The sequence below is a fragment of the Alnus glutinosa genome, chromosome 3 (genome assembly GCF_958979055.1).
Source record: "Alnus glutinosa chromosome 3, dhAlnGlut1.1, whole genome shotgun sequence".
Lineage (NCBI taxonomy): Eukaryota > Viridiplantae > Streptophyta > Magnoliopsida > Fagales > Betulaceae > Alnus > Alnus glutinosa.
The window spans coordinates 961,766-988,168 of record NC_084888.1 but is presented as its reverse complement, the minus strand read 5'-3'; the positions used below and the strand labels follow the sequence as shown (position 1 = coordinate 988,168).

At 35.2% G+C, this 26,403-nt stretch overlaps 2 protein-coding genes across 2 annotated transcripts; one reads left to right on the top strand and one right to left on the bottom strand.

The window, feature by feature from the left end:
* The first annotated feature begins 17,396 nt into the window (after positions 1-17,396).
* On the top strand, positions 17,397-18,994 carry LOC133864435 (zinc-finger homeodomain protein 6). The gene has a single exon (XM_062300768.1). It carries the CDS (start codon positions 17,876-17,878, stop codon positions 18,896-18,898), a length of 1,023 nt encoding a protein of 340 aa, XP_062156752.1. The 5' UTR covers positions 17,397-17,875; the 3' UTR covers positions 18,899-18,994.
* Positions 18,995-22,568: 3,574 nt separating this feature from the next.
* Positions 22,569-26,239, bottom strand: LOC133864434 (late embryogenesis abundant protein 19-like). Its single transcript, XM_062300767.1, has 3 exons — positions 25,944-26,239; positions 23,563-23,672; positions 22,569-23,462 (listed from the first exon to the last, which is right to left on the bottom strand). The coding sequence occupies exons 1-3, from the start codon at positions 26,171-26,173 to the stop codon at positions 22,738-22,740; spliced, it is 1,065 nt and encodes a 354-aa protein (XP_062156751.1). The 5' UTR covers positions 26,174-26,239; the 3' UTR covers positions 22,569-22,737.
* Positions 26,240-26,403: the final 164 nt, after the last annotated feature.

Here is a 26,403-nt window from a genome sequence, read left to right as displayed (position 1 = left end):
GCTGTTGACAGTCGGCAGGATTTGTTAAGTTAATCTCTAAGCTTAGTTGGCAATGATGAAGCATTGAAGCTGCTCTCTCTTATTTGACTGTGTTTCTTAATTCTCTGTTTTGGCTTAAAAACTGTGTGCCGGTTTGGTAACCCATTTTAGAAATAGTTTTCTATTATCAAAACAGGGTAACCCATGTCCCATGTTTTGTTACTCTTCACGTGCGTTTGGCAAACCGGTTTGAGAACAAAACAAGCAGAAAACAAAAACACGTAAAACACGAAATTTGAGAACAATTTAAACCTGAACCTGTTTTCGAAAACAAGTTTTCATGTTTTGTTTATTGCCTTGGATTATGCTGAATGTTGTTCAATTCAGTTTGGAAATCACCCAATAGGTTGAGAAACCACAAAAGTGAAATTAAAATATTTAGAAACGTCAAATGATTTTTTATTTTCTTTCTAAGTGGAAATTGTTTTGAAAACAGTTGTCAAAACGCTTTAATTATTGTTTTTTTGTTTTCAGAAATTGTTTTAAAAAACAATTTGCCAAACGTTTTTTTAACGAAAAATCAACAGAAAACGGTTTTTTTTTTATTTTGTTCTCGAATGCAATTCTCAGAAACATACACAAAAACCGATTTGTCAAACGAGCCCTTAGGCTCTGGAAAATTTTTCCTTAATTGCACCAAGTAAGAAAGGTAGTTCTTTGTAAATACACTTTGGAAATTGTTGAAGACTCTGGTTATTTGGCAGCTAAACTAATTTCCTTTCACATGGATTCTAATCTAAAGCTTTCAAGGGTTGAGGTATTCTCCTTGAAGATCCTACAATCTATGGAAGATTGTTGGATCGAACTTTTGACCATCTTATCTGAAAATTATTTGGTATCCAATGAAAAAAACTAAAATATTTTATATCATTTAGAATCGCACCCCGCAAGACACCGTTGCACTCCAACAAAGACTTATTGGCATGTTCCTTTATTTGACCATTACAAGCCCCAACATTGCTTATTCCATACAACTTCTCAGTCAATATATGGATCACCCACGTCAGCCTCTTCTCGATGCAGCCTATCGGGTTCTTCGGGTATCTCAAATATGCTCCTGGTTAGGGACTTTTTTAATCCTGCTAATTGTGATTTTCTCATCAAAGGTTTCTGTGATAGTGATTGGGCAGGGAGGATGTGTTTGTTGATAGTCGAAGATACACAACTGGGTTGGGCTTTGTATCTTTCTTGGAGATTCCTTAATTTCCACGTACAAGCCACAGGAGCATTAGAGCATGAAATGGGCCTCGTTTGCAAACATTTTTCATCTCAGTATTACTAAAAATTATAATGCCCACACGTGCAAATCGTTCAAGCTGGCACCGCGTAGGAGTTTTAGTCCCCGGCAGGACAGGACAAACGACTAAGGGAAATGCTGCCTTATTCCCTTGTCATCATTCTGTATAAAATTATGTGAATAAGCTTTACCATGGGAACACACCCTAAAAGATTATGTGCCTTACTTATTTTTTAAAGATGCTTTGGAAGATGATGGGTGTTCATGGCCTATCAAGTGCTCAGGTCATGTATCTTTTGGCGATGTGAAACACTTTAACAAGCCTCCTCATGTGTGGCAACATTTGGCCAAACACTTGTTCAATAACGTGAGGGAAGGTCCATTATCGTCTAAGAGACCTGCTTTGATATCATGATAAAGTCTATTGAGCCTTACTCTTCCACAAAAAAGCACCTTAACACTACAAAAAAAGGACAAATTCTTGATGGTTTTTTTGTAGACGGTTTTAAAACCGTGTAGAATTAAATTTTTAATGACATTTTTCTGAATAGTGTCACGAATTAAAAAATTTACAGATGGTTTTCTGAAAACCGTCAGTAAAAAAATAAATCACAACCGTTTCTTTTAGAACCGTCGTGAAATTTGTTGACGATTTGGGACGAACTGTCTGTAAATGTAAATTTGCAGACGGTTCGGACAAAACTGTCTGGAAAGGTGTAAAGCTCCACTTTTGCAAAAAGCGTAAGTAAAAATTTTTAAATTTTTCACATGACATTACAATCTTATCAAAGTTAAATATTGGCAACGAAATATATATATACTTAGGATTGATTAACACTTCAAAGCTTCTAATACTTCAAAATAGATAATTAAAGTGTGTCAACATAATTATAAAAAAATGTAGTAGTTATGCCTCACAGGACGCATATAATTAAACAAGTCAAAATATCTAGAGTTTAATAATTACATAACAGCAGAAATATAAATATTGTCTCTGAAACTAAGTTAATGAACTACGTCATAGTAGTTTGCAAAAAGGAGGCAGTCTAGCCTCAAATACTAGTATCAAGATCCATCTAAGGGTATGGATAGTCCTGATATTCTTCCTCTTCATAACCTATATTATTACACAATTCAGAGAGAAAAACAATAATACAAAATAACTAAGTGAGTCCGTAGTTTCCAATAATAATATGAATGCTGTTTTATTTAATAAATGCAACATAATGTAACAGAGCTTTATAATCACATGTATACGCAATATATAATCTATGGTCGTGAATCATAGACATAGATTGAATATAAACATAATCATAAGGCAGAAATATGACAGTTTTAAATGCAGAGTTTTAGGTATTTCCCTTTTTCCACTCCTCTGTTGGCTTAGGCACAGTTAGCGTCTTAATTGAAGCATGGGCTTCCTCACTTTAACTTTTAATTATATTCTTTGAGAGCCTAGGCTCCTAAAAACTTGGGTCTTCCCTGGTGACCTAGGTACACCAGTTTTCGTATTTATTATTCTCTTTTTCGGTACTTCTACATTCACTGCACCTAGGCAACCAATAAATCGTCATGTACCACTGTAGATCTAGATCCACAGCTTGTTATTAAACAGATTATTAAAATAATAAAATATGCAAAGTCACATGCGCAAACAAGTAAATAAAGCAGTAGACATAATATTATAGGAAAAATCCACCAGCTTCATCCTCAGTAAGTATAGAGATACTTACTATTTCTGCTCCAAATGTTACTCTCAGAAACTGCATAATTGTAATCATGTGATAATACTAAATTAGTGAAAATGCAATGCAAAAATATTTACTATAATTACTATACTTATTTTCAAGAAATTATTTTCCATTACAACAGTTACAAATTTAAATTTAATAAATATAACTTTATACTCATTTATCCCATATAATAATTCTATCTCTGAAAATGGACATAATATTGGCAATATCTATTCATATTTCAAAATAGTTAGGTAGCGTAACGGTGCTACTAAAGTTACTCTCTTTTTCATTAAATATACCTTCCTCTAAAAATACTTTTTAGACGTATATGTAGAACATAGTAGTCATTTAAGTTTAAAACAAATATAGAAGTGTCACCTATATATATAGATATATAGTTAACTGATGCACTTGTCAATCCAAATTAACTAATGCACTTGTCAATCCAACACACACACACACACTTATGTCAACTCCTCACACTTATACACACATCTTCATTTAAGCACACACTCACTTGATTTATACTTAAAAACACACATACCTTAGAGTATACTTTATGCAGGAAATTCCAGCACACATTTCACTTTCAAATACACAAATTTACTTTTTTTCTTTTCTTCCACGTCATGCACACATACTCACACTTCTAGTACACAGCACACCCACACTCACAACACACATTCAACACTTAATTATACAACACACACATTTCAACAGCATATACACACACAACCAGCAGCACACACACTTCTTTATTTCAAAACTCATTTATTATTCACTTAATAGAACAAAGACTAATCTAATTTTTAAATCTAGTTATTAAACATTCTCAACCAACATTAAACACTCTATTTACCAGGTACGTAGTAGCTTAGGTAATACACTGGGAGAGCTCCTCTGTTCAAAAACATCAAAACATGATTATTATCATGTATATATATATATATATATATATATATATATAAGTCTTTATGGTTGTAACTTTCTCACGAGGAGAAGAGAAACAAACCATAATTTTAAAGGAACAAACATTGAATTCTAGAGAGTAAAAAAGAAAGATTTACTCACTGGAATTTGCACCCAACAAGTCAAAAAAGAGGGAGAAATCTGGTTCAAAACATGGTATTCAAAGTGAGTTGAAAGTTGCTGGTTTTTGAACTAGAAAAAGATTATGTTTTGATTTCTAATGCATTTGCTAGAAAATAAGGGGTGGTTCTAGGCTTAAATTCGATCTGGTTTCTAAGTACTGACTTCATAGGAAAAGAAGAGAATTTTTCCTATTAGAATTTCTGCACTAAAACAATGAAGGAACAGGGGGCTTCCGTGAAGGAGAGAGTTTGCTGAAATTTTGTTCTTTGGTGATGATTTTGATTGTTCATGCAAGCTTTATATAAAAATTCAGGATGGTTGAGATTAAGCCAGCAACTAGGTGCTTCAATGACCGGATTTAAGACACTTCAACTAGAGAAAACAGTAACCAAATCACCCATATCTTCAAAGATTGAATTATCATATCTTTGAATAATTATTACACCATATCTCATTGGTTTTAAACCAAACCAGCTAACTAGACGAATTTCCAATCCCCTTAGACTAATAACACGAAACGAGTTCATGAATCAAAGGTAGAAAATCGACACTTGTAGCTTACACGTAAACGGTATCGCACTGGATAAATAAGTCGCTCGATCGACTTCGGCCCAAAATCGCTTGATCAACTATGGTTAGTGATATCTTTACTTATCCAATTTCTATATATATATATATATTATTCTATTTAATCTATAACTAAATATAATTAAGTTTTATTCCTATGCAAATATTAATATCTATACCTGACCATCCTAAGCATGGTATTTCCGGGTATTACAAAAGGTAAATTTTTAGACGGTTCGGTCTCAAACCGTCTGTAAATTCACTCAAATCAAATTCAAATTCAGCATGAATGAAACGCTTTAGCCATTCTTTTGTCAAGTACGCCTCCCCCTTTTCTTCTTTTCCTCTTCTTTCTCTCCTTTTCTCCCCTGCTTTTTTTCTTCTTCTTTCTTGTTCTTTTCTTTCCTTTTCGTTTGAGCAAACGAGGCAGAGAGATTAGAGAGACTGAGAGAGAGACTCACCCATGCATGGAAGAGAGAGAAACAGAGAGCTTGAGGCAGACGTGCGGTAGGCTAGCCACTGTTTGGGGCGGACGATGGTGCCTTGGCCGGTGGGTCACGGCCCGGCGCCGGTGAAGCCAAGGAGCTTGGATTCTGACGTTTTATCAGTACCTAAACAAGAAATCCTTTTTTTTTTTTTTTTTGTGAGTGAAATTCTTAGGTTTAATTTACATTTTGTGTTTGTTTTGGGTTTGGTTTGTGATGATTCATGGCTAAAAGAATGGGATGTGAAAATTTTTGGTTTAATTTGTGAAGGATTTTTGGAGAAACCAAATGGGCATTGTAACACACGGTACAATGAAAAATCTTATCAGTGGTGAGTTCGCGTTCGAGGCCGAAATCGGAGTGCTCGAGAAGGACGCCAGAGTGGCGAAGGCCTAGGTAGCAGACAACAAGCTTGTAGAGCGCAGCCCAGCCTGCGGGAGAGGAGGACGAATTGGTGGTGTCAGAGATGAGATCGGAGACGACTGGCGAAATGGTGGTGGTGCACTTGTGGCGCCAGCGAACGTTGCGGATCAGGGATGAGAACTTTGATATTAATATTAAAAAAAAAAAGTAATTATTAATTCTGGACGGTTTGGGCAAAATTTATTCCTGACGGTTTTGCCCAAATTGTCTAGATTTAAATTTCCCGACACTAGATTCTGGACGGTTTGAAATCGTCAGGAATTGATTCCTGATGGTTTTTCAGGAAGTTCTGGAAGTTCAAAACTGTCCAAAAATATATGAATTTATGTAGTGTAAGGAAAGATGTTTGCTCAAGGTTTCTAAAACCCACAATCCAGGGATACCTTGGTAATGTGGGACTCTTAACACACCTCTTCACGTGTGGTACTATTGTTCTATACACGTGTACTACGGGAGGGAATGCCCAACATTTGTTCAAAATATTTATTGGATATTGTATTTGAGTGATTCAATCTGTCAGGAAAAAGAGAATGTGTAATTGATCTTATTTGTGAATGAAGTTTTTATCATTGTGTGATTTTCTTTAAAAGACACAAAACAAGTAATTAGGAATAATATGAATGCTTAGAGTTGCAGTTCTCAATTCATGTAGGAGTAGGATATGTTTATATTCTATAGTTGCCATTTTCTTCGTGCATGTTTGACTGAAGTGTACAATCTACCCTTGATTGATATGAGTCAATTAAATGTAGAGAGAGACAAGTGCATCAAACAGATTGCTCAGGCTGCAAGGGAATTGAATGGGGTTTCTCAAGATCGAGGTTCTTGCAAGATGAGCAGAAGAAGGTGTTGCATCTGCCTTTTCAAAAGAAGATTGAAGAAGGTTGTACGGAGTTTTTTAATCATGTTATTGACAATGGAACAATTTCTTTGCATTAGTATTATAGTTTAAGTTATATATAAGTGTAATCATTTTTTTTTTTTGAATTATAATGATTGTGATCATGTTGGTTATTTAAAATATACTATTTGTGTATCTTAACTTTAAGCAATGTTTATCAAGTTGTATCGGCTGGTTTTTTGTATCACGTTGGTTGTGAATACATTATTTGTGAATCAGCTAATCAGGTATTTTTAATTGGCCTAAAAAAAAATTTGAGAGAAGCTAAAAAAAAAAAAAAAAAAACAATATTTAATGCCGCTTACTATTCAAATGGCAGGAAATTAATTTAAGACCTCTACATTAATGCTATTTGAGAAGCGGCATTAATTAAACGGCACTAAGTGTTTGGTGCCGTTATATAGCCTAAAACGACATTAAAAAAAAAAAAAAAAAGGCATTAAATGTAGCTTTTTTTTTGTAATGGCTTAAGTTAATTCGTTGAGAATGTCATTCGAGCCAAACCAAATTATTAACAAACTCGGCTCAACTAGAGTTCGAACTAGGCTATTAAATTTTTCAATGTGTGACCAAAGTAGAATTCAAGCTCGAGTTTGTGAACAAACTCTATACATTTATTAATAATATAAATATATAATATGTAACTATATAAGGCATATTATAAAATATAGTACATAACTATAGTCAATAAGTAACAACAAGCTCGGCTCAACTAGAGTTCGAGCTAGGCTATTAAATTTTTCAATGTGTGACCAAAGTAGAATTCAAGCTCGGTTTGTGAACAACCTCTATACATTTATTAATAATATAAATATATATTATGTAACTATATAAGGCATATTATAAAATATAGTATATAACTATAGTCTATAAGTAACAGCTTAACAATATGTTATTATATATAACTAGAGAGTATAAACTATAGTATATGTATAATATGAGCAAGTAGTAAGTATAATATATTATATATAACTAAGTAACTATAATATAAGTAAAATATATGACTATTTTTTATTTTTTTTTATTCAATATGACTATTGTTAACCATGAGTTGATATATGTGTTTATATATATATATATATACACACACTAACTATTCAATATAGTTATATTATTACTAACTATTAATAACTTAATATTTTATTTTAACATATATACTAAATACTATTATCAAAGTATTATATATGCTTATTCAGTATATATATATATATATATAAAATATAACCTATAGACTATAGTTAACTACTATATATAGAAATATCGAGTAACATATAGTTAATTATATTTACTTAGTATATGTTAATTAACTAGATAATATGTTAGTTTTATGAACTAATTAGTTAGTATGTTAAGTAATACACAAATATATAAATATTAAGTAATATATATAACATATATTACTTAATTACTAATATACATGCTTAAATTTATATAACTCATTTTTAAGAATATATATATATATATATAAGAGATATGAATGAGCTAATGAATCGTATTAACGAGTTGGACGAGCTAAACTCATGAGCCCATATTGAGTTTTGTCGAGTGAGTCGAGTATGTATTACTTTCTAATCGAGCGGGTTTCTACCATAACGAGCGAATTTCTGCAGTATTGAACTTGAGTTCGGATCGGGCTAAACCAAGCGAGTATCGGGTGGGTTGTCGAATAGACTGATTTATTGACAGTCCTAATTACAGGTCAACAAATTAGTTAACAGCTCAGTTAGGGTTGGCAATTCGGGTTCACGGGTCGGGTTCGTGTCAACCCGACTGACCCGATTACATAAACGGGTCTGACACGAACCCGACCCGATTATTAATCGGGTTGTGACACACGACTCGAACACGACCCGATTAATAATCGGGTAACCCGAACACGACCCGGCAAACACGACTAATAAACATGTCACCCGTTTACCCGACCCGACCCGGCATAATTTCACTGTTTTCATATGTTTCAACCTTCAATTTTAGTTTTTTATTTTCAATTTTTTTTTTTTAATCGGGTTATAATCGTGTTGGCGGGTCAACCCGCGTAATCGGGTTATAATCGGGTTGGCGGGTCAACCCGCGGGGGGTTAATCCATCAAACACGATTATAATCGGGTCATAATCGGGTCAACCCAATTATAACCTGAACCCGATTATAACAAATCCAAACTCGAGTTTTTCGTGTCGTGTTTGTGCCGGGTTCGCGGATCGTTTCAAAAATTGCCAACCCTAAGCTCAGTTGAGTTGGCAGGATTGGTTAAGATAATCTCTTCGCTGAGTTGGCAATTATGAAGCTGCTCTCTCTTATTTGACTGTTGTTCTTAATTCTCAATTTTGGCTTAAAAACTTAGGCTCTGTAAAATTTTTCCTTAATTGCACCAAGTAAGAATGGAAGTTCTTTGTGTCAACAAAAATACACTTGGGAAACTGTTGAAGACTCTTGTTATTTGGCAGCTAAACTAATTTATTTTTCCCATGGATTCTAATCTAAAGCTTTCAAGGGATGAGGGTATTCTCCTTGAAGATCCTACAATCTCTACAAGACTGTTGGTTCGGACTTAGGTATCTCAAATCTGCTGCTGGTCAGGGACTTTTTTATCCTGCTAATTGTGATTTTTAGATCAAAGGTTTCTGTGATAGTGATTGGGCAGGGAGTGTGTGTTCGTTGATAGTCGAAGATACACAACTGGGTTGGGTTTTGTATCGATCTTTCTTGGAGATTCCTCCATTCCCATGAAATGGGCCTCGCTCGCATAACATTTTTCATCTCTCAGTATTACTACAGAGTATAAATTATAATGCCCACCTTAGCCACAGAAGAAAACGTGCTATTGTTTTAGTCCCAGGCAGGGACAGGACAAAACGACTGTGCATTGAAATGACGAGTAAAAAGTATGCAATCATTATTGGTTAGAATTAAAATTCACTGTTTTAGGTAAATAGTACAAACCTGGGGCTGCCTTATTCCCTTGTCATCATTCCGTATAAATTAAAATTATGTGAATAAGCTTTACCCTGGAAACACACAACACGCCAAATCCAATTCCTAAAGTTTAATTGAAAAGCACGAATTAATCATGGAAAATTCCAGGTCAAAAATTGAGATGAACTTGGGAGTTTGGTAAACCCTAAAATTTGAAATAAACAATAGAAAATAGGCCGTTTGAATTTGCCCCCTAAATTTTGTAAGGATAACTTCAAATATGTAACTAATATTTTACTGTACATATAAAATATTATAAATATTATATTGATACTCTCTCGTATTATTCTTTATTTATTTTTCTTTTAAAAAAAAAATATTTATATTTACAACTTATTCCAACGGACATAATAACCTTTTTCCCAGTTGCAAGCGACACTCGCAGGCCACTAAAACCTAGAAAGCGATCAGTGATCAGCTCCAAAGCTAATTAGCAATTGGCAAAGAACTTTTCCTAATTAGATTCCCCCCGCGTGCAGTTTGTGATGTGACAGACAAGTGAGGAGTGAGGGAGGCCGTAATCAAAACTAGATTTGCTTGTCTTGATTCTGGTGGAAAAAAGGCCAACCCTCATGTGAATAGGTACTAGTAGGTATACGACTCTGCCATGTTATTGACTCATTGAGGCACGGCTGCATGTCTTAATCCTTATAAGGGGTAGGGCCTTAAGGACTAAGGGACCCCCAACCTTAACCACTTCACACACCCTTCCATCTTACAAGGGATAAATTATAATGGCTCCAACGTCCACTTTCACTTGTCACGTCATACAATTTAATGATGCCCTATTAAAAGCATATAAGAATTTACTAGTTAACTAGGATTACTAGATAACTTTTAAAAGCATTCACATCCGATTAGTTAAACGATGTTTTGATTAATTCGAATTCAAATTTGTATGAAAAAAATGTTCTGATTTTTTTTTTTTTTCTTATAAAGAAATTCTTGAAAACGGATATTTAAATGAAATATATGTGTTTTAAAATAATTAATAACTAAAATAAAATAAAATTAAAAGCTGACTTTTTAGCTATAGTGAAATGAAATTTTTTGAGCCGGATGTAAATTCTCTAAATCGGCTAATCAAGTAGTATAACTCGGAACTCTTTATTATTATCATTTTTTATATACAGATGGTTAAATTATTACTTATTTTAAAAGTTTACGTCGATAAAAAAAAATAATAAATTTAATTACCATTTAAATAATATTTATTACTCCTCATCAAGTGTAGGATTAAACTTACTTTCCTAACACTAAAATATTTAATGAATTAAATGATAAATTTAATTATTTAAAAACCTAATATTTTAACACAAATTAATCACCTCGTAAATCTTCTCATCACTCGAGGACCTTTATAACACGCCCCCATGGCGAGAAGCTCGAGATTTCTTTTCCTTTTCTATTGAGCAAGGAAATACAGAATACAACATGGAACTACAGAAGTATCTTTAAATCATAATTTCCTGCGACTGTTAGTGAAATCTTCAATCTCCTCAATTCAAATCAACCTCATAATTTTTATTTTTAATTTGTTTAGGTCCTTAATTAATTTGCTTGGTAGTTTCATTGAGTCAATTCAAAAGATCCTTGGTGATTGAAAAGAAATGGCTCAAAAGTCAAAATCTAAAAGTATTAATTAAGCTCTTCCTGCTAATAATATTGAAAAATACCCGAAATTGTGGTGGTTATTAATTGCCTTTCATCAAAAAGTGCGAAAAAGAAATATAAGAAGCTTATAAAAAAAGATTTAAATATGCGGTCCCTGTCACATGAGAGTACTGGTTCTTACTTCCTTGTCGGCATTGTCTTTGTCTAGGTAGGAGGATATCAATCAAACTAAAAAATAGGCCATCAGTGAAGTAGTGTCCTCTCTCCCTCTCTTTTTGTCTGGTGGTCGTTGGACTTCATCTTTAAAAGTATTAATTAAATATTTTTTTATTATTTTTTTTTAAAATTTAAATTTTTAAAATAAATAATAATTTAATATAGTATTAGAATAAAAAATCTTGAATGACCTACCTATTAAGATGAGAGTCTGAACCCACATATAAAAATAGTATAAAAATATTGATTAAATTTACATATTCTTAAAAGTTTAAACTTTTGAAATAAATAATGATTTAACAGCTAATATGATCGATTCACTTAAAAGAAAGAGAAGCCGATTTCTTATATTAATATATGATTGTACATGCGAATGGGGTCTTAATTGTTAAGGATAAAGTGATCGAACTATTCTTATGATCAAAGGAATTGATTCAGCCACCCTCAATAATTGGATTGGGGGCGGCCAAAGCACTCTAGTAGCTGAACAGGCAGTCCAGCCACCCTTATGGCTTATTGGCTTGCATCGTTTCACCCTGTGCAAGATACCCATTCCCTCTCTCCTACGTGTTATTTCATAATGAATTGTTCATTTCTAATGAAGGGTTCATATTAGAACTAAGAAACATAGCAATGTGGCATTGGTTTAATCATTGATCTTTGAATATGTGCTGATGCAGATTTTTGCACCGTCAGATTGGGAACAAGAAATAGAAAACCTCAATTTTCAACTGGCGAAAGAGGCTCTGATGGGTTCTTAGATTTCTGTGGGCCTCGATCTCTGTTAATTGGCCTTAATAGGTTATTTATAATATAATGATTAATTACTCGGAAATTGTTCCTTCAACTGAGTCCAACACGTACACAAAAGATGGTGCTGTACGTAGTGGGTTAATTAGATAACTTTAATAATTCATTAAGACTAAAACGCATGCGTTAGTGCTTCTCAAACATATATAGTAATAAAAAATAAAAAATAAAATAAATAAACAATATTTCATAAAAAAAAAAAAAAACAAAACAAAACAAAAAAAAACATATATAGTAATCAAAATAAAAATAAAAAAAATGCATGCCTTTGTACACATCTTGTTTCCTTATCTGTCCTACAAAATTACAAATAACCATTGTGTCAGAAGAGGAGGGCAACTTGCTCCAGCTAAATGCTAATAAGATGAGATGCTTGAAAATAATATATATTTTCTTTTTCTTTTTTCTTATTTATTTATAAGATGTTTACTTTATAGTTTATACATACTTATGTGACAAGCATTGCACCACGTATTCTAACGATGAATACACCTTTTAGACTTGGCATCCAGGAAGTTAAGATGACTATATTAACTACCTCCTATTGCCTGTTATTATTCAAGATCAGAGAATTGCTTTCACTATTTTCATTATTCATTCCATCATCTCACCTTTTATTAGTTGGATAGCTCGTAAAATCAATCGAAGTGTTAACTTTTATGCCCATAATGTGATAAATTGGGCAGCAACCAGATTGTTTTCTGGCTGCATTCCCACTATTTCCTCTTTATCTAATTATTTTCCTCCCTTGGCAAAGATTCCCCTCTTCCTACTATATATATATATATTTCTTAGCTTAATTCTCTTATTTATTAAATTTTAGGGTTTATTTATTTATTAAACCATAATCATTAAAAGGTGCACATGCATAATTTGTTAAAGCTTTAATTTTTTTTTAAAGGGTATTTTTTTTAGTGATATAATGTAACGTAAATGTGAAAGTAATTTTGAATGAATTATAAGTGTTTGTTAATATTTTTTGTTTTAAAAAGAAAAAACGAAAAAGGAATAAAAAAAAAAGTTTTATCAGTCAAACGAAGCTAATGCAAATTTGGTTGACCATACTTGTAACATTTAATCAAATTGGTATTGGAAAAAATTAACTAGACCCCTGATATAGAAGTCAAATATATGATTTTCTACATACTAGAAATTTGAAAATAATTAATTAAATATGATATTGGAGTTTGATTCAACTACGAATCATTCAGTTCGAATTTTGGGGACCCATATATATGGTGACTCTTCTTTAATTAATAAGTGGCATGCGCATAATGGGAACTGATCATCACCCATAATGTAAATTTCATGTGTTAAATAGTGCATAGGCTGTACCATGCATCTTTTTATTTGATTAGGACATAACTGATCATCACCCATATATTGTATAAATTTCAATATTTTTACTACAGTAAAATTTTAATATTAATTCTCAATACAAAATAAGAGTCATTTGCATGCATGATTCCCTTTTCTTGTAAGAGCATTCACAACTAGTTATATAAAATCCACAGTAAATCTATAATAGATAACCAAACTAGAAAAACTCAACTCCACCGGCTTCTTTATCCCAAACATAAACTGGCATTGATGGAGATTTGTGAACAATGCAACGCCATAGGTAGCTAGCGTTGCACTGATCATACATCTTTCTTTCTTTCTTTTTTCCTTTTTTTTTTTTATCTTTTTTTTTTAATTGTATTTTCATCGGCAAAAAGGACAATCTCTGCGTCTCTCTGTCTCACACACCCCCCCTTCCCCGGGCCGCCTTTTTCTTCTTCTTCCTCTTCTTTAATGGGCGACGGATCTATGGGCGAAGGCTTCAAAGAGTTGGGTTTGGAGGCGATTGAAAAGGGAGATGAGAGGGACGGGGCGTGAAGGAGAGGCAGGAGGAGAGAGAGGAGGGTGGAGGAGGTGGCATGGTGTGTCATGGCCATTTCTGTAAAGTTAGAAGCTTGAAGATGAAAGAAGAGAGAGAAGACTGGTTTCGGGAAAGTGAAGAGAGAAGGAGTTCAATTGGAGCGAAGAGAGAGAGAGAGAGAGAGAAGCTTGGAAAGGAGAGTCGGAAATTTCTAGAGGTGCATATGCATGGGTGAATCGGAAATTTCTAAAGGTGAAGAAGAAAAAAGAATAAAAATGCTTATTTTAATAAAATGGAGAAAAATTTACATAATCAAATATAGGATGACTTTGAAAACCCATTATTTAAACTAGCAAAAGTAAATTTTGATTATCTAGAATAGATTGAAATTTACATGATCCAATGTAAATGCTCTAAGCATATCTTATATTAAATCAACTTTTCAGTCTTATGAAATATGCTTCTTGTTGTTCTGTCCTTTACCAAAATTATTACATATTAGGGTGCCAAATCAATAATAATAATAAAAAAGCACCTGGCAAAATATTCTCTTTTTTTTTTTTTACTGTAGTTCACTAGTAATTAGATCACGTTTCGTTCGAAATGTTTGGATGCTTCAACTTTTATTATAACTCTTCTTTCTTTCTTTCTTTTTCTTTTTTCTTTTGTATATATATGTATAAATTTATGTGATAGTTTGTTTACAAGAGAACTATGACGCGCTATAAATTTAATTATTTAAACTAATACATCAATTCATAAGAAGTTTATAGTAAAAAATATAATATTTCAACGCCCCATAACCTAAGAAGGAAAAAAAGAAAAAAAGAAAAAAAAAAAGAAAGATAAATTTGTGTTTTATTATTTCTAATGATTCCATCGATGAGTGTGCGAGGATAATTATTTTATTTATGTACGTAACGAGGTTCAATCAACTTTGACAGAGATAAACATACAAGCTTTAGCCTGGAATAGTAATCTCGTGCCTGTGGAAAGGGAAAAGATGCAAAAGCAGAGAGTGTCAAAATCAGGCTTTCTTTTGACCTACTCCCCAAAGTAAGAATGTCATATATATATACTCAACCCCAAAATTACCCAAATGGCACAGTCAAGGTTTTCCATTAAATGACCCCAATACCATGCTCGATCAATGTCTTTTATTATGGCAAAATTCTACCATCCTGTGTCAGGGCTCGGTGCTTCAAATTGACCCAAATGCCACTCTAGGGTTTCTAATTAAATGACCCCTATACCACGGTCAAAATGTTTAAGAGTAATGTTACTTTTATGTTTATTTATTAATCTAATTTTATATCGTTGATTTGAAGTGTTTTAAGTGACCTCTCCACATCAACTAGTGTGAATACTGAAGCGTAATGCTATGGCTTGGTGCTTAGCCTATGTGGATGTAAATGACGATGCAGGTAATCATATGGTCAAATTCGGGTAACCAATGCTTGTAACGGAGAATAAGAACTAGGAGACTCGTTGGGGGTTGCCGGTGAAAAATTTATGATGCTTAAATTAACAAAGAGTGAATTGCTTAGATTATGAAAGCCAAAAAGATTGTAATGCCAATGTACTTGAATTAATTAATTTGTTGCATGGCTTTCCATGTGCGGAGTGTTTACTAACGAGATTAGATCTCGACCAAGTGTCACCCGCTGATAGAGTTTATCCTTGGTTAGGTGTCGCATGTTGATGGAGAATGCCTCTAGTCAAACGTGACGCTAAATTCCTTGGCCATGTCATGTCAGATTACATGATTACTGAAAAGCTAAGAACATTACCAAGTTTTATACCCCTGAAAATAATGGGATAGTTAAGATGAAATCGTGTGGCATATATCATCTGCTCCACATCTCTAGATATCATATAGACAACCGATGCGCTGGCACGTTAGTTCTTATAGCTCGATCATAATGAAGCCCAAACCGTGACCTTTCAAGCCTGCATTCCCAATCTGAACTGACTGGGTGGATATTCATTAGGTCAACCAAATAAATCATCGGATTAGATACCTACCAATTATCAACCAAAAGAGTCTCCCCCTTCAGATTGATAGACACCCGAGGCCGAGGAGATCTCCACTAGATATGCCTAACAGAGCTAATAGGGTGGACGGTTGGTATCTCTGATAAATTAGAAAGCTTGTGGAGAAAGATCTCTTTGACAAATAGTGGAACTAATGCTTATAGATTTGGCCCTTACACCACCTGTTTAATTAGCTTACAACATATAGAAATTAAACTAATTAAAGGAAAAGATCTTGAAAAGAAGCAACGCTGCAACGGAGAAAGATATAGAGGCCAGGAGACAAAGGTCAGAGTAAAAATGTTTCAAAAATTTAATATGAAAATATATGTTTATATTAATGCTATATTAATGCTATATTTTTAAGACAATAAATTAATAAAATTATTATAAAAATCGTATTATCTCTAATTTAAAATAAAAATAATTTGAAGAAAATATTTATACTTTTTTCTTTTTTCTTACTTGTATAATTTGAAATCAATATATTTAAATTGATCGATCAGACGGAAGATCAAACACATGCTTACTCTTTCATATTTTTAGATATTTATAAAATATTAATTAATCAATATTCCCATTATTTTTTAGAGATGCCAAAATTCATTAATCAATGCATTTGAAATTGTCATTGCTAACTCTTGCCGAGATCTAAAGCGCGCTATATAGTATATATACACAACAAGAAGGGAGAAATTAAAGCTTAAGATCGATCATGATGGAGAAAGAAAATGGTGAAATTTGCAGGAGGCGCATAAACACAAAAACAGCATCGATCGAGGAGAAGGAGAGGGAGAAAGAGAAAGAGAAAGAGAGAGAATCTGACACACACTAACTGGACAAGTGCTGTGCCGTGGACCAGCTCATTCTCTCACTTTATTTGCCTCCACCCAACCCTCCCTCAAAAGATTGCAAGAAAAAACCAAAAAGTCTTCATTCGCTGTCTCTCACACACACCCTCTTGTCTCTGTGTGATGATATAAACGCCTTCTTTAAGAGCTTCTCTAATTGGGTTTTAGCGTCTGAAACAAACCCTTTAGGATAATCCTAATAATGTATTTGAGGTACGTTGAAGGAAGATTCTAGGCAAAGCAATTAAGCAGGGCTAGCTACGTCAACTCAGAGAGTCATTCTCTCTCTCTCTCTCTCTCTGTGTGTGTGTGTCTGCCGCACAAAGCAACATTCATTTGTGTTGGTTTTAGGGTTTCAGAGAGCGTCCACAGAAGGGCAATTATTAGGAACTGGACGAGGGTGCAGGCTGTGGGAGAGGACTAACATGACTTTGTCGGTTGTTCTCCAAGACTACTCTCTCACTGTTTTCATAACTCTGTTTCACTACAAACGAGCCTACCTGTTCCTTTCTTAGATTGGATGGGTGGTAGGAAACACAAACTTCATTTTTCTGCAAATTTAAGATTACTTCCGAGGTGCAATTACAGCACTCTTACATCATTAATCGGGGTTAAGTTTTATTTCAGCTCATGTAGCCATGTAGGGACCCATCTGAGTTTCATTTCTTAGATATTATTTTTTATTCCTTTTACTTTTACAGCTTCCTTTCTCTTCTTAGTTAGTCTGAGATTCTCTTTCTATTAAATCATCAATTCCATCAGTCAGTTTACTGTTCAATCACTTGCTTACGTCTTTGGAGGTAGGATTCAAATTAGTGACATGGGTTGGTGGGTTTAGCACCCAAAACGTCAAGATCAGAATAAGAAAGAAGGAGAATAATTTTTGGGCCTGCTGGTGATTATTACTTTGATTAAGTTTATAATGTTCTTGGATTAGATGGGATCATGAATTAGGGTTGACAAGCTAGGATACAGCAAGATCATCAATAACTAACAGAGAAGATCATCATAAAGGAAAAGGGGGAGGCTAAGATCATGGCTTTACATCATAAATCAGATTTAATGGAACTGAGAGGCCAAGGTAAGGAAATATTAGGAACGCCGACCGCCTTGAGCTATAATCTTTCTCATAAAGTTTCTTCAACCAAGCTGTCTTCTTCGACTGTGGGAGAAAGAAGGGATCAAATTCCTGCCCTAGACCACCATCAGCAGTATCATCATCATCATCCTACTCCTCCTCCTCCTCCTCCTCAACAATCAAATCCACATACACACCAAAATACAGACAAACCCACAAGAGATCCAGACCCGAATCCAGATCCGGTTCCAGCCTCCGGTGCAACAAGCACACCAATCATTGTACGCCAACCACCACGAACCATTAGGGCGGCACCAAAGGTTAGATATAGAGAGTGTTTGAAGAATCATGCTGCCAGCAAGGGCGGGCACGTCGTGGATGGTTGCGGAGAATTCATGTCAAGCGGAGAGGACGGAACCCCGGAGGCCTTAATATGCGCAGCTTGCGAATGCCACCGGAATTTTCATAGGAAGGAAGTCGAGGGTGATCATCAATATGTTTCCAACTATCACTACGTCAACCCCAACAGAAACAATATAATTGGTCTAGGAGATCAAATAGTACCCCCTCATCAACAACATCCTCACCCGCCTCATCTCCTCCACCACCACCAGCACCACCACAAATTCCCGTCCACGAGTCCATCAGCCGGGCATATTGCGCCGATGATGATGGCCTTTGGAAGCGGTGGTGGAGCGCCGGCGGAGTACTCTTCAAGCGAAGATCTCAATATGTTTCGATCTAATATTGGTGTGCAAACTTCAGCACAAGCACCGGAATCCAAGAAGAGGTTTCGGACGAGATTTAGTCGGGAGCAGAAAGATAAGATGATGGAATTTGCTGAGAAGTTGGGGTGGAAGATCCAGAAGCATGATGAGCAACAAGTCCACCAGTTCTGTTCAGAAGTGGGTGTAAAGAAGCAGGTTTTCAAGGTATGGATGCACAACAATAAACAAGCCATGAAGAACAAGCAAATGTAAGACAAATCAAATTCTTCAAACCCTCCAGATTATTATTTAACCTGGAAAACGCCTTTTTTAAGTGAATGATTAATTAGATTAAATCATGTGCACAGCGATATACTTACTTTTAGATTTTTTTTTTTAATTATTTTTTAGCAATTTCTCAGTGACGATAAACCTAAATTTATCTGTAATCTTCTTCTTTGGTGATTATGAGTAAGCATTGTTAATCTCTCAGAAACATTGGTAAAAACGATGTTTAGTATTTTCCTACTGAAAACTTGGGTTCTCACTAATCTCAGTACCTTTTCTTTATTCCAAACCTAGCTTCAAATTTTCAGCAGGGGAAAATAAAGCAAAAAAGGGAAAACATAAAGAGAGAGAATACAGCTTTTGCTCTTGTTAATGAGCAAAAAAGTCGACTCTATGTTCCACAAGTTCATGGTTCATATGCTAGTAGTGCATGTCTTTCCTGTAAAAATAGAATTCTCGCTAGCTGTAGCATTTTTATATTTTCTGACAATTTTCATTTCCTTACCCACCTTTAGTCATGAAAGCTTTGGTTCCATGAAACCCTACGCTGGTTTCTTCTATTTTTCTCAGGAATCGAACGGGACTGAAGGAACCTCTGCTCTTTGGTCACCAACACAAAAAGACACAGCCATTCATATATATCTTTTACCTTGTTTGAGAATTTGAGTCTACTATCCAGCTTCTTGTGGGTTATATTTTCTCTATCAAAACCAGATAAATCACTCTGTGAATCAGACCACCTAGGTTCAAACATCAAACAATTTCGTGTGCTGCCCAAGCCGTAGAATACATTGGATGGTCCAAAAATAGGGTTCTAACGTAGATTATGGACAAAATTCCTGACCTGCATTTTATATGCGGGTAAATTGGTTGATCTGCATTAATAGAAAAAGTGGTTGGTTTTCCATATAAATTTAACGATCCTTTTGGGAAAAAGACACAAAGAAACCTTAGAAAATTCTAAGATCTAGAAAGTTAAGCTCGTCTCCATGTTTCCAATAATATGCTGTAAAAAATAGATGTCATGCATGCCAATGAGATACTCGCACAATGTTTCTCACCCAATATAGTTGAAGCTCATCACAAAATATGAGCTAGCCATGTGTTCTTGCTTAAACACACACACACACACACACACACGTACGGATGGAGGGAGAGAATACAATATTACCTTTGTGAAACATCGATTAGGCGAGGAACTATGTGCTTGAATGAATTAAAGACCATGTAAAAAGAGTTTCATGATAGATGAAGGTCTTGAGAAGATGGAAAAAATCATACTTTGCAGGAAGGAAGAAGTCAATCTTGGCTGCGACAAATAGAGGAATCATGCGCTGTATCTTTGTGATGGGTCATAATCAAGGATATATATGATAGCCCTCCCACAGGCATGCATATGAATCAGATACAGTAGGCACTGGATATATATATACGAAGAAGACAAAAAGATTTTCTACTGAACAATTTGTCTAATTGTAACGCAGTCGAGGATTGATCTAGAGAAAAAAACATGAATTTCTGTTTCTGATCAAGGACAAATGGTATTCCACATTTGTCTGTGTTAGAGTGAGATTATTATAAGGGCAAATGCAAAGACTCGAGGGAGAAGAACAGGAGCAAAACATAACAATTAACAAAGTTAGTTCAGCTACTTGGACGAGATCAATCTCAAGTCAAAGACAAACGGTGGAAAGTCATGGACAAATATAAAACGACAAATGAACTTAATAAATGCACATAAAAAGGGAAATCGATGTAAATTTGGAAGGAAACAGTAACTAATGTACATATTAACAGCATTATAATTTATAAGAATCTCTGAGACAAGTGAAAAGGTCAATATCTTGCTGATAACCTGCCTTTAATCTTTGAATTAAGTACATGTAATAGAATTCAGAGGATATATATTGTCCCTTCACTTCTTTTGTCCTTAAATGCAATCCCGGCATGCACCAATTAAGTTAGCACGAAGCTTCATATCCATGCAGAATAAAATAATTGTGGTAGCTCCCACAACATTTTAATTTCTAGTCATTTCAACTACACTATATATATAGGGCCACGGGCATCCAATTAAGGATTCTAGTATAAACTGTCTGCTAATCAGATTTACTTCTACTTAATTGCATGTTTCTGTTGTCCTTTTATGCATCATTCTAGAATTATTGTCTCCTCTTCCTGTCATGCGCGCAATAAGATATATATTCCATTAATATTGTTAAGTTTCTCCTAACTATAGGTTCCTGCTTTGGCCTCATTTCTAAAATTACTGAGATGCATTTAACATCATGGTCAAATATCTGATCTGTCAGAACTTTGCATATATATAGTAGAATCTACTACTAAGGTGAGCTTCCTATTTCGAGACTGTAAGTCTAAAACCCACACGGGAGACGTACGATTAACCATGTTGGTTTAGACAAGTAGAACCAAGTGTGCAGGCGCAGCATCCCCAAATTAATTAACGCATTCTCTAATATGTGACCTACACGTGCTCCACATTCCCAAGCGAAAGAAAACCCCTTTTGTACTCTCATTCAATGAACCAAACGGAGGAGGGAGAAGCTTTTCCTCCTTCCTCCCCTCTCTTCTTCCTCTTCTCTTTTCTTTACTTTTTTTCTTTTCTTCGAAATTTACCGCCGTCCGTTCCCCTCCACCACATACGCACGCATGGATGGCCATCCACCGGCTTCCCTGTGCCCAAAGCTACCACGAGCCGCCTTCAGCCGCCCTCTCCACCAATGTCTGTGGCCCACGCCGCCCACTCAGGCGGTATCTAGTTTTAGATCTTCCTATTGAGGGTCCATCCCCGGCCACCCCCTTCTTCAATAAAGTGGGGAGTAATTCTAGAAGTCCCTCATTTCTCTTTTTTGTGTTCCTCCAAGAATAATGTGACGTTTAAAATCACCGGTTAATCAAAAAATTCAATAGTGATCAATCACAAGCTCAATGGTGATTTTAAAATCCATATCATTCTTGGAATGATACAAGAGTGACTTTTAGTATTATTCATAAAACGGGAACCATTCTCTCTTTTGTCCATGGATGCGAGAAATGTGGCCGCCATCGACCGCCTCATTGCAGTGATCATCATGATCGAGTGCATCCTCTTTTTAATCATTCCTTTCATCAAATTGCATCACATACTACCCCCATAGCGGCCCTCGATCTCTTTGACTTTTTGGGAACTATGAGACCAAATCTTTTTAGACCATTTTCACATTTTGTTTGTTAGGGTCCCCTATCCCCACATTTTGTAGTTCTTTTTCTATTTTAATTGAATGACTTAGAGAGGGAAAAAAAAAATAAAAAATTAGTGTGCCAGTGTAACTGCTAAAATATTATTATTATTATTGTTTGTCTCAAAAACTTTAGTTAATAAGAAAGTAGAAATTTGATCATTTAATTAATACTGCATCACTTCTCTTTATTGTCAATTAACTCGATCAAATCCTCATCAAGTAAAGCCCAATACATAGAATCACATACTAGACCAGGGAAATAATTTTTAAAATATTAGAATTAAAATTCAAAATATTTGCTATAAAATCATGTTATATCACAACTTGTCTTAAATTTTCAAATTTAAGCTTAAACTGATACTATAGAAAATAGTGAATATTTCTCATGCATTTGAATCTCATTTTAGATTGGGGAGAAAAAAAGTCATACAAGAATAAGTGTACTTCTTCAGACAGAAAATTCAGTATCCTAAATATGTTTCGGAAAACATATCATCATAGCAGAAGGAACATAACAGTAAACATGAACTCACAGATGAGTACTTCATGGAGACAATGCAGAAAATTGATGATGGATCCGCTTCATAGCTCTGGACTATGCTGCCTCATCTTCGCACCAAGATCACCTGCGGCCTGAGAAGCCTTATCCTTCGCAGCCTCATAATTAATCTTGGCCTGTTCAGTCATGGTCGCCTTGGCTGAGCTGTATGAGTCCTCCACCTGATGCTTAGCTTTGTCAAATGCATTGGCCGCTTTATCTTTTCCACATCCCATTGCTCCGGCGACCATTGTCTCTCTGGCATCATCTGAAGCCACGTTTAATTTCTGCTTAGCTTCCTCATAGACATCAGCGGCTTTATCTTTTCCGTAAGGCACTGCTCCAGCCATCATCTCCTTGGCATCATAGGCCTTATCTGAGCCCATATTTAAACCCACGTTTATTTTCTCCTTAGCTTCATCATAGGCATTCGCCACTTTTTCTTTTCCATACCCCATCGATCCTGCCATGCCCTCTTTGGCATCATTAGCCTTCTCTGAAGCCATGTTCATTTTCTGTCCAGCTTCATCATAGGCATTGGCCGATTTATCCTTTGCTCCCGCCATCATCGTCTCTTGAGCATCAGCAGCCCTATTGGAGGCCGTTTCTCTAGCCATTTCCATTGTCTCTTTGGCATCACCAGCCTTATCTGTAGCCATTCTTATTGTTTGATCCGCTTTCTCAGAAGCAAAGTTCTTTACATCGCCCGCCTTTTCCTGAGCCTTGTTGGCTGCATCCCCAGCCTTCTGAGAAGTAAGATTAGATATATCTGGAGAACCCAAAAAAAAAAAAAAAAAAAAAAAAAAAAAAAGGATAATTAAAAAATTTACTTATTAATAAAAATAATTAATGTTATCACAAACCAATACCAGATGCAGCAGAATTCATTGTATTTGTGGCCATGGACGCAACATCCCCAGCTTTACCCATCATATTTTGGCCTGCCTCACTTGGATTGTCTTTTCCAATTCCAAATCCCCTAATATACATTACAGCGATCATATTAATCAATAACTGAGCATAAAAGATAAATCATATTTTGTGCAACATAGATATATTAAAGACCAAGGGCTAGTAATGGCTCAGGCAGGCCTAGCTAGCTAGCTAATTAAAGTTGATACACATGCTCCCATGGATTGAGGTCCCATGCAATTCCAAGAAATGGAAGGTCTGCAAGTCCAAAGATCCAAACATTCATTCAAAACAAATAGTTTGAATTTAGCCGGGTAAGCAATGAAATATTAATACTAATAATAATAAAAGAAACTCATAGGTAACGGAACTATCACTTACCCTTAAAGAAGTAGTCGGCATACTTAAGAGTGCGATTGGAGTAAGTCGGCCATCTTACAAGTGTGATTAGGATAGGCCGGCCCACCCTAAAGGAGTGGCTGACCACCCCCTCACCCTTTGAGGGTGGTGGTCGACCCCTTCAAAGGTATGGTGCAACCACCCTGACCTAATGGCTCAGGGGTGGTGCGACCATCCGGAAGGTTCTGGAGGGACCACCCCTCACACTCAAGGGGGTGGACTCTGACCCTATTGAGGGTGGTCAGGCCACTTTAACCATAACAATAGGGTGGCCAACCACCTCCTTAAAGTATAAGGAGTGGTTTGACCACTCCGACCACCAATTTCAGGTGATCAACCAATCCCTAAAAGGGTAAAATGGTGGGCGGAGTGGCCACCTCCTTTATTTGCTTTGCTTCTTCTTTTTTTCCCGTTAAAGACTTATGTAGCTAAATCCAAATTGTTAATCTTAAATGAACAGCCTGAACCCTTGTAATTACAAGGGGCCTCAATCCTTCTCCCACCTCAACTACTTACCTAGCTGATAGACCTAGTATCTATGCATTATTTTATGAATGTTTTCCATTATATATCATGCACTCTCTCTTTCTCTCTTATCTTCTGTTTGAGTACAACATATATAATTTTAAACCCCAAACCAATTCTTTAGGCTGATGTCCCAAAAAAGATTCCAAATCACCACTTAATGTGTCATGTGCTAACAAACAAAGGACAACGCAGACATCAGCAACCGAGAATCCTCACTATCTATGACTATGACTATCTTCACTATCCTCACCCCCTCTGTTACGTAGAGATTAGAGATAACATTTAGGCTTAATTTTTATTTCAAATTTACACTTCAGCCTGTGTAGCTCATCTTTAGAAAATGTAAATGTCCGGTTTATATAATTAGCAATACATGGGCTAGCCCTGTTTTGGTTAAGTTGAACCAAAACAACATGCTTACTTTATATTTGTGGGAGTCGGACCCTGATCTCTCCTTTGAGAAGAGTTATGAAGTATGCCCAAGAGGCTCCCATTGAAATGTGCTGTTTTGTGTCATACTTCCAGAAAAACACATGCGAAATATGGTACTTCTAAATACCATAAACGCATGAGAACTCATGACAACAACATGAAGGAATCTTCCAAAGTTCCACTTGAAAAGATTAGATATTGATCTTATCACATGCTACAAAAATTAGCTCAGGAGAGGTGAAAAACAAAAATACATATTACATATCATGATCATCAGTGGGATTTCAACCAAAAAAAAGAATTATCACTATAATATGAGACAACAAAGTTAGACTATTAGAAGGATCTTTTCAAGCTCGATCTCCTTTTTCATTTTGCCGAACTTTGTAACTATTAGGGCACTAGCATTGGGTTATCTGTTTTCCAAATATTTCTATCTATTCTCAATTTAAGCTAATATATATTGAGCTATAAGATTTATTTCTTGTAGCTCCTTTAAAAGTTTTTTATTCATTTCTCTAGAAATTTATTCATTTCGTTCTTTCATTAAATGATATAAATAAATAATAAATAATTAAATGTGGTGTGCATTTAAAAATCCTTAATTAAAATAGAAAAATTAATCTAGTTCTAAATTCAGGAACATGATCCTTTTCCTTTCAATTTTCACTCTATTTTAAGTGAAATCGAAATAAACTATTGCTTAAATTAGATTTCACAATATTTAACTGTGTATATATTATCAACATTTTCATATCATGTAATAATGTGTCATTATATACACCGTTTGTAAAATTTAACCTAGACTCTATTTCATTGGACATGGAGATCGAGGATCGGGCTTTAGATGATTTTTTTTTTTTTTTCATTCATAAATAAGTATGCATGATTTATCAAAAAATAAAATAAAAATTGAAAGTAAAAAAGAACAGATTAATTAAATGGGTTAGGGAAATGAGAAGGAAGTATTGGTGAATACTCAGTGAAGGTGTCATAAGCCCAATCGGCCCAGGAGTCAGACTTGTCCTTGGCTTCTTGCATGGCTTCGGCAGCGCCTTGCTTGGCCTCATCTGCTTTCACCTTGGCATTCCCAGCCGCCACATTCATGCTCTCCCTCGCGTTTTCCATGGCATTTTCGCCCCAACACCCACACATCCCCACACACACTGCTACGCCCAACACCAACAACAAATCCCTTCTCTTTCCCATCTCTCTCTCTCTCTCTCTCTCTCTCTCTGTGTAAGGTGAAAAGAACTGGTAAGCGAAGTGCCTTTTTGTGTGTCAAAATCCGGAGAGACCGTTGGTGTTCAGGCGGGTCTTGACGTGGAGTAATGGGCGTACGTGGCAATTAACTGGGAAGGTTACAAGAAGTGCATTACTGCCTTTGCGACACGTGTTAGTTGAGTTTTGACCACGTCCTTCAATTATTTTCGCTCTTT